We start from the raw sequence: 10,336 nt of genomic DNA on the forward strand, positions 1-10,336 counted from the left end.
GAAACTATGGATTTTGCAGGTTTACTTGGGCTAGGTCAGCTTGATGTGGATGCAGTGAGGGCGTTGTGTGTATTTGACGAGGGTGAGGATGTTGTGGGGGATGCGGCGGCGGGTCTTGTTGGAGGAAATGGTGTCGATGCAGATGGTGGGGGTGGTTGGTAGTGTTGGAGATGGTGATGACGGTCCCAGTGGTTTTTGAGGTTGTTTAGAGGTACCCTTCGGGGTGTGAAAAAATTGGTGAAGCTTTGTTTCCCGTGTGTCTATTTTCCTTTGTTTCCTAGTAACTTGTGGCCTTCAAGGCCTTTTGTTGTGTACGCTTTGGGCTTTTGTGATGGGATTTTGCTTATATATTAATTGGCAATAGTTGTGCTTGCTTTTATTTGCTTTGGTGCTATCATGCATTGCATTGCTTTTTTACGGATTAAGCATGTTTGTTTGCTCTTGGGCGTTTTTTTGTTAAGATTTTGGGCATGCTAAGCCTCCTGTATAGATTTTTTGTTGCTCATTACGACTTTATTCTGAAACTTGTCGTTTTGTTGCTTTGTATGTGAATATGTGATTGTGTGCGCGTGGATTCACTAAGTATCTTTTGTGTTTCATTTTAATTCATCATACATGCCCATGGTGCATAACATATTAAAACTAGTTCATTTTTTCTATTGTCGTTATGTAATCCTGATACATGCTAGTTTTTAATGCACTAAAGTTCCCTATCGTTCTACACTGAGCGTCCGCTTGTTGGTATGGGTGATCAGTCTGGCCGTGGGATGTTTTACTAGAACTATCTTCCCTTATATGTAGGGGCTTGCGGGTTTACTCAAAAGTGGAAGTTTCTTAAGTTCCTTGCGTTCCATGTTCTCGGGATCTGTATTCCCTCTGGTGTCTCCAAAGAGTATGACCCATTACGGTGTGCCTCTACTACCTTGTACGGCCCTTCCTATGTCTGGCTCAGTTTTCCACGGGGATGTGTATGGATGGCCTCGGTTTTCCGTAGGACGTAGTCCTCAACACAAAAGGCCTTGCGTTTGACTCGTTGATTATAATACCCCTCTGCTATTTTTTTGGATGCGGCCTAGCGTATGCTTGAGCATTCTCGGTGTTCCTCCAAAAGTTCTAAATTCAAAATGGTGGTTATGCAACTACTCTATAAGATGCCCCATACTCGAAATCCAAGAATGGATGTACACACCAACATCCGAGACATCCCCATATAATTTTTAATGTTTATTTGACAAAATTTTGCGCTAAAACTCAATAGTTTCCATCCAAAGCTAAGGAGAAAAAATTTCATAGGTATAGGGTTAGTCTTAAGAATTAGTAATAACGATCATCTAACACCTATTTCATCAACATTTAAAAATTGAACCTCAAACTCCCATTAAAATCGATGATTAATCACCCATTTAATAATTTAATTCCCAAATCTCAGCAAAGGAACCAATTGCAATGGTTTCTATCATGTTGGATGAACATAGACCGTTAGAAACAATGTTCTATCATTTATAAATCCATAGTTAATCCATCTAATCAAGGATTTAATGGATACTCCCCATCTGGTCCAATTTTGAGGGTCATTAAAACATAAATCCTAATTTAATACATTCTTCTAAACATAACTTGTGCCGAGGACACACTAGCTACATAATCTTGCTTTACTTACAAAGGAAATTGCAGATTGTACACAAACTTCCCTTATTTATACGTTTATGCATGTTTACTATATCTTAAACATGTTTATACATGGATTTGGTATATTTAAATGATAGCTTAAAGTAGATTAGTAGCAATCCTTTCATAGTTCCACGTTGCATGCTAGATTCTAATGTTTTCAAAAGCACCAAGAATAGTGCAAACTAATGTTGTTAGATTTGAGTATTTGACTGTTCAAGAAAAACCATTCAGGACATTAAGAGAATGACATTTAATTCCATGTGCATGCTAGTTTCTAATATTTTTAAAAGCACTAAGAATAGTGCAAACTAATGTGGTTAGATTCGTTGGTTCATGAAAAACCATGACATTAAGAGAAGGTTTATTTTGGAAAACGACACTAATACATAATTAATACATGGGATGAATCATCTCGAAACTTACGGATGTATGAAAAGAAATGGCACCTATGTTCTACATCTTATACGTGGAGTTCTTTTATCTAATTGTAAGAGAAATGTATGCGTGTTGTGTAGAATATCTTAATGTTTAATGTAACTGAAATGTTGACATATAAAATGTAACTATATAGTTGTCGTTAACATTGAAATAATACTGCTTATATCATATTGTTATAAAACAATTTAATTATATTAATAATATATGATACAATAGATAAATATTTTGGTTGCATCATCTTAATAGTCTTTACCTATGAATTCCACATGACAATAAAAAAAATATTTTAATATATACTTTATTGTAATTTTTAACTATTTTGAGGGTTAATCAATTTATATAAACATCTTTTAAGATCGTATCATACTAATTGTTAAATAATTAAAAAAAAAACTTCATATTTTAGTATAAAGATTAGTTATATAAAGATGTAATTACAAAAAATACCCTATATGTTTTTCTTTTTCTTTCGGTTTAGAACTCAATTTTTTCCCTAAGAACATATTATATTTTCCTAATTTTTTGATTTGGCCTTTACATTTTATCAGTATTTTCATCTAACCTTTATGTTATATATATATATATATATATATATATATATATATATATATATATATATATATATATATATATATATATATATATATATATATATATATATATATATATATATATATATATATATATATATATATATATCCGATTTAGCCCTTTTATTTCCACTTTTTCATATTTAACCTCAATTTTATTTTAGTTTCACTAAACAAAACTCTTACATCTTTCTTTAAACTGAAAGATACCGATAAACCTGTTAAAATCGCTACATTGAAAAAACATTTAAGGGCTTTTAGGTAATAAACCTTTATAATAACTTTTTGGTTATTTATTTTTGTTAAATTGGTATTTTGATTTAAGTTTTACATTCAATATTATTATTGTTAATCAACTTAGATATACATTTTTTAATTTAATTTTAAATGTAATGTGCTTGATAATTTTTTAGTTTTTATCATTATTATTATTCAAACATAAATTATTGTTTTCAAAGTAATTTATCATTTTTTAAAAGCCTATGTTTATTATAAATATTGTTAGAGTTTTAATTAATAAAAAAAACCTGTTTAACTAATTTTAATAATATAAAAGAATATGTTTTGGTCATTTTTTAATTTTTAATTAGATCTTTTGATTTATACTTTGAATTTACTACCATATTTAAATTAATAAATAAAGTATAATAGATTAATAATTATAAAATGGTAATATTTAAAAGTACTTCACATCCCACATAAATTAGTTTGAAAATTGAAAAATTAATGTATCAATTAAAACACAAGTTGAAAGGTTTTCAAAAGTTTGTTAAATCAAATGACTTTTATTATAATATATAGATATAGATTTCTTTCCAAAGTGAGTTTTATGTGTTTTACTTCCCAAATAATCTTCACTTAAGACTTCGATGTACAAGCATGTCAAACAAACTTGTTGTCAGTTAACTACTAAACATTTCTTATATTAAATCCAAGTAGAACAGGAAAGTTTAGTTAACGTCATAGAAATTATTACACTGCGCTACTCATTTAAATTAATCCAATGTAACGGAAAGATAGTTCAAATCATTCATGTTTAGTAGCTAATAAAGGGTTGGATGACCTAAGCGATCCAACTCTATAATTAATTGACCTTGATTTAAATAGTAAATAAATAAAAGACAAAAACAGCCTCGCTCTAAAAAGATCTATGACCTAAGACCATATGAGGATTCTTGAAAAATTTGTGCCCAATGCCCTTCAAAGTTCATACCGAAGGACCAATACCACCTAACCAAGTAGAGCCACACATGGGCAATACCTCTGTAAGGTTAGCAGCCTCGGCCATAACGATCTTCTCTGCTTGATTTATAGAGTTATTCTTCAAGTCCAACATCATCACCTTCAATTTCTCTAGCTGTTCTACTCCTAGATTCTCTATTGGAGAATCCCACCAAAAACTCTCCTGTCTAGCTTTCCTTATCGTATTAAGTTCATCACTCGTCTTTTTTTCAGCTTCCAATTGACCACGCAAGTTGGTTAGCTGCACGTTGAGTTCTTGGGTCTTGGTATTGCGGTAATGTTGCACAAGTTGAGATGTCCTTGCACTTGGAAGAAGATTTTGTTTCAGGTAGCGATCTATGATTGTTTGAACAGATGGATGGCCAAACGAGAACACTTTTTTAGTGGGAGAAAACAAAATAATTGCCATTTCCACCCCACAAAGCGTGCACATCTCACTAGCCTTTTTAAAGACACCTGAATGCCTCTTGGAGAAAGCAACCAACAAGCTGCTTATATTATTTATTCTTTTCATCTCGATCTTCTTTCGTCCTTTGCTTGGTCGACGCATTGTTGAGGATTTGATGAAGTTTTTTCAAGAGGCTAACAATTGTTAGCTTAATGGATATATGTTTTCTAGTTTAACATTGAAAACCTTTTGGACATTTAAAGGACTCATCCATTGGGTGCATTAATGGACTTTATTCTTTAAATGCAGATAAAATATATTGCCTCAGAAAGTGTTGGGAAGTAATATTTTTCAAATGTAAAAGAAGTACAAAATGTTATTAGCATTAAAAATATATAGATATTGCTCCCCAAATAATTAGCTGGAAAAATCTATTAGAGTGCATTAGATGGAAGTAAATTGAATAAGGAACAAATACTTATGCCATGGTTTTATGTAAATGTACATAAAATAATTAATATTGAAAAAATCTATTTATTTTAAGGTTTATGAAAAAGCTATCAGGAGTGTAACCATTGTTTAATTTTATATACCACAATACTAGGTGTGAAACTCATGTATTACATGGGTTCATTTAAAAGAAAATTTAAAGAGACTAATAAATATTAGCTTATTGGATATATGTTTTCTGGTTTAACATTGAAAACCTAGTAGACATTTAAAGGACTCATTCATTGCGTGCATTAATGGGCTTTAATCTTTAAATGCAGAAAAAATATATTGCTTCATAAAGTGTTGGGAAGTAATATTTTTCAAATGTAACGGAAGTACTAAATGTTATTAGCATTAACAATATATAGATATTGCTCCTCAAATAATTGGCTGGAAAAATCTATTAGAGTGCATTAGATGGAAATAAATTGAATAAGGAAAAAAAATACTTATGCCATCGTTTTATGAAAATGTATATAAAGTAATTAATATTTAATAAATCTGTTTTATTTTAAGGTTTATGAAAAAGTTGTCGGGAGTGTAACCATTGTTTAATTTTATATACCACAATAGTAGGTGTGAAATCCATGTATTACATGAGTTCAGTTAAAAGAAAATTTAAAGAGACTAACAAATATTAGCTTATTTGATATATGTTTTCTGGTTTAACATTGAAAACCTAATGGACATTTAAAGGACTCATCCATTGGGTGCATTAATGGACTTTAATCTTTAAATGCAGAAAAATATATTGCCTTTGAAAGTGTTGGGAAGTAATATTTTTCAAATGTAACGGAAGTACTAAATGTTATTAGCATTAACAATATATAGATATTGCTCCCCAAATAATTGGCTGGAAAAATCTATTTTAGTGGATTAGATGGAAATAAATTGAATAAGGAACAAATACTTATGTCATGGTTTTATGTAAATGTACATAAAGTAATTAATATTGAATAAACCTGTTTTATTTTAAGGTTTATGAAAAAGCTGTCGGGATTGTAACCATAGTGTAATTTTATATACCACAATACTAGGTGAGAAACCCATGTATTAAATGGGTTCATTTAAAAGAAAATTTAAAGATACCTACAATTGTTAGCTTATTGGATATATGTTTTCTTGTTTAACATTGAAAACCTTGTGGACATTTAAAGGACTCATTCATTAGGTGCATTAATGAATGGGCTTTAATCTTTAAATGCAGAAAAAATATATTGCTTCAGAATGTGTTGGGAAGTAATATTTTTCAAATGTAACCGATGTACTAAATGTTATTAGCATTAACAACATATAGATATTGCTCCCCAAATAATTGGCTGGAAAAATCTATTAGAGTGCATTAGATGGAAATAAATTGAATAAGGAACAAATACTTATGCTAGGGTTTTATGTTATGTACATAAAGTAATTAATATTGAATAAATCTGTTTTATTTTAAGGTTTATGAAAATGTTGTCGGGAGTGTAACCATTGTTAAATTTTATATACCACAATACTAGGTGTGAAACCCATGTATTACATGGGTTCAGTTAAAAGAAAATTTAAAGAGACTAACAAATGTTAGCTTATTGAATATATGTTTTCTGGTTTAACATTGAAAACCTAGTGGACATTTAAAGGACTCATCCATTGGGTGCATTAATCGACTTTAATCTTTAAATGCTGAAAAAATATATTGCCTCAGAAAGTGTTGGGAAGTAATATTTTTCAAATGTAACGGAAGTACTAAATGTTATTAGCATTAACAATATATAGATATTGCTCCCCAAATAATTGGCTGGAAAATCTATTAGAGTGCATTAGATGGAAATAAAATGAATAAGTAACAAATACTTATGCCATTGTTTAATGTAAATGTACATAAAGTATTAATATTGAATAAATCTGTTTTATTTTAAGGTTTATGAAAAAGTTGTCGGGAGTGTAACCATAGTTTAATTTTATATACCACAATACTAGGTGTGAAACTCATGTATTACATGGGTTCATTTAAAAGAAAATTTAAAGAGACTAACAAATGTTAGCTTATTGGATATATGTTTTCTGGTTTAACATTGAAAACCTAGTGGACATTTAAACGACTCATCTATTGGGTGCATTAATGGACTTTAATATTTAAATGCAGAAAAACACCAAGCTGTGATGCTGTGATTGTTATCCCAGTTACCATACCTCGAATCAAGGTTTGATTATGTTGTAATTTGCCAATGTTTTCTTGATTTTTTCAATCCATACTGATTCCACCATTGTTGAATGTTTGCCTAACACCAAATTTGCATATATTTTTCTCTGATCTACAGTGAAACCACCGGATCTTCCGCCTCCGTCGCTTTCTAGCACATCAATCTCTTCTTCTTTGATATCTGACAAAACATCTCCACCCGATGTATTTCAGGTTAGATCTATGTTGTCCTCCTCGGCTCCAACAAGCATTATCGGTTTATGCTACTTTATTGACGATGATGGTTTTAGATATGAATTGTTTCGGTAAAGATCTACATTCTCCGACGGTAGATCTAAGATCTCTGGTATGTCAATTTTTATATAGGTTTTTTTATTAAGCTGTGAATTTAAGGTTTTAACTTCTATTAAAATCATGATAAAATTATCAATGATAATATTGTGATATATGTTCCAGAAAAAATAAGCAAAGAAAGATAAGACACAAAAATGCATTGTATCCTCCTTAGCTCTTGGCGGCGTAATAAAAATGAAAATGTGATGTCCTTTTTTTCTTCTACTTGACATTTCTATTCCAAAGCCCACACACAAGATCTAATGCGCTTAATATTGGACATCTCTAATTCATTATGGGCTTATGAAAAATCATAAATGAGTTGTTGGATTATAAACTTTGGGTTGTTAGAAAATACAACTTTTAAGTTGATTTTCTTAAAAAAAGTGTATTTGTTTATTTATTTTTTTAACTATGAATTGTGATGTTTTAGTGTTTCAGTTATTGTTTAATTCTATTAAATTTAGTTTTAATTATTATTAATAAGAAAATTTAACTTTTAAGCCATAAATGCATAATTTGTTATAAGTTTTAAATTATGAATCCAAGTTTCTTTTCTTATTTGTTATAATAATTTAATAGAATTGTTGCTCATAATTTAGGTTTTTTAGTTGTTATGTTGTGAATTGTATTTATAATATGTTATTTTGTAGATGTTTTCTCTAATAATATGAATTTAGGTTTTTTTAAGTTGCGAATTGTGATGTTTTAAGGTTTCATAAATTATTTAGTTATGTTAATGTTATTTTTAACTATTATTAATAAAAAAAGTAAAAGTTTTATGTTGTGAATACATGACTTTTTTTTATTAATTTTAATATGAGAATATATTATTTTTTATAAGTTTTAAGTTGTTTTTTAAAATTGATCATTTGAATATCTTTTTATAGAGCATACAAGGTGTTTAATTAAATTGTGAATATGAAACCTGGAATGCTTTATTAAACTATGAATTCTAATCTTTTTTTTATCCACATTTTAATTTTATACCTATAAAATAGTTGTGAATGTAGTGTATTAAACCGTGAATATGTGTTTTATGCACTAATTTGTGAATATATAAGTTAAGTTGTGAATATGTTTTTTCTTATGCACTAAGTTGTGAATTAGTGTCTGAAATATTGAATTAAGTTGTGAATTAGTGTGTGAAATATTAGATTAAGTTGTGAATTAGTGTTTGAAATAATGAATTAAGCTGTGAATTGTGGTTTTTTTATTTAATCCTTATCTGATTTTTTAGGGAATAATGTTGGTGGTGTTGACATTGATGCTTTGTGGTGGCGATGGTTGATGGTAACATATGGTAGTTGGCAGTGTCAATGGTGGTGATGGCGGTAGAGTAATGATATGTTCTATTTCTCAATCATCTTCGTTGATTTCAGATAAGTTATCATCTTTTATGATTCCTGTATATATTTTTCTTTTGATGTTTGTTTATGAAGTATGAGATAAATTATGTATGTATTAAAATATAAATGAGTTTTTTATACACTAAAATATGAGATTATACTTGTAAATAAGTTGTGAATGTATTGTATTAAACTGTGAATTTGTTGTGTTAAGCTGTAAATTTGTTCACAGCTTAGTATAATAAATTCACAATTTAATAGATAAAAATGCCTCCAGATACGAACATATAACTGTTAATATTAAGTTAAAAAAAAATATTGCCATGCATATATATTTTTTGTGTATATGAAATTATTGTATTAAGTTGTGAATTGGCTTTATTGAGATTTGAAATTTTTATGAATTTTGTTTTTGCTTCTGAAATATGAGAAGAAAGAATCAATGTACATATATATGATTTTCTCTAATTCTAACAAAATTATATAAAATTTAAATTGTGAATATTATGTAAATTAAATTTTGATAAAGCACCAACCACTATATCTAAATGTATAAATGTATGTTTTAAGTTAAGACTGTGATATTTTTATGTATTAAAGTTTTAATTTTTTATATTAAGATTTAAATTCTATATATTAAACGATATATGAGTATATTAAATTGTGAATCGAATGCATGTTGTTGTGATTTTTTTTATAGTTTTGGTAATAAAATATGAATGATTTATATAAAAAAAATTGTATAAATTTCGTGTGAATTTATTTATTTTTAATGTTGTATAAGTATGTAAGAATGCCTTAGTTTTATAATTATTTTGCATTAAATTCAAAATGGATGAATAAATCAGTTTATTAAACTATAAATGTAGTATTTAACATGTCATTGTCTGACTTTATATACAGATTGTTGGAAAATATTCTTTTATTTCAGCTCAGATACCAATTATTGGAAATATAAAAATCTGATCACCATAACTAAAAGCTCGGATACCAGTTACTGTGTGATAGATATGTAAGTTAAAGATATAAGATGTAAATATATATATATATATATATATATATATATATATATATATATATAAAGAATAATAATTGTGGAATAAGTATAAATATGATAGCTATAATAATATAAATGATTGTATTTAAATGACGTAAAGTTATAAATAATATAAATGACTATTTAAATGACATAAAGCTATAATATATATATATATATATATATATATATATATATATATATATATATATATATATGTTAAGTAGGTTCGTTAATCGATTAACTCAACTGGACTGATGGAACAACTGGTCGATATTTGGACTCTTGGAATGACCGGTCGATATTTGGACTCTTGGAATGACCGGTAAATATTTGGACTCTTGGAACGACAGGTCGATATTTGGATTCTTTAAACTTAATAGACTTTGTTTCAATTTGTTCAAAGATCAATCCGGTGTTTGATAAGTAACAAAAGGTCCATTCAAATCTCGGTTTTATGTAAAACAACTTGTTTACATAAAAGTACAAAATACATGAGTTTATGTATTTATATTTGAGGTATTTTTGGGTAAACACATGCACACGAGTCGTGTAAGATAAGGCACAAGTGACATGGGTCGTGTAGGAGGGTTTAGGAGGGTTTCTTGATCA

General features: G+C 28.5%; 1 protein-coding gene across 1 annotated transcript; it reads right to left on the bottom strand.

The window, feature by feature from the left end:
- Positions 1-3,906: 3,906 nt before the first annotated feature.
- LOC111916253 (agamous-like MADS-box protein AGL62) lies at positions 3,907-4,491 on the bottom strand. The gene has a single exon (XM_023911863.1). It carries the CDS (start codon positions 4,489-4,491, stop codon positions 3,907-3,909), a length of 585 nt encoding a protein of 194 aa, XP_023767631.1.
- Positions 4,492-10,336: the final 5,845 nt, after the last annotated feature.

The sequence above is a fragment of the Lactuca sativa genome, chromosome 2 (genome assembly GCF_002870075.4).
Source record: "Lactuca sativa cultivar Salinas chromosome 2, Lsat_Salinas_v11, whole genome shotgun sequence".
NCBI classification, from domain to species: Eukaryota; Viridiplantae; Streptophyta; class Magnoliopsida; order Asterales; family Asteraceae; genus Lactuca; species Lactuca sativa.

What these genes read in the sequence shown, in the direction of transcription:
- LOC111916253 (XM_023911863.1), bottom strand. Translation starts at nt 4,491, where the DNA reads ATGCGTCGACCAAGCAAAGGACGAAAGAAGATCGAGATGAAAAGAATA.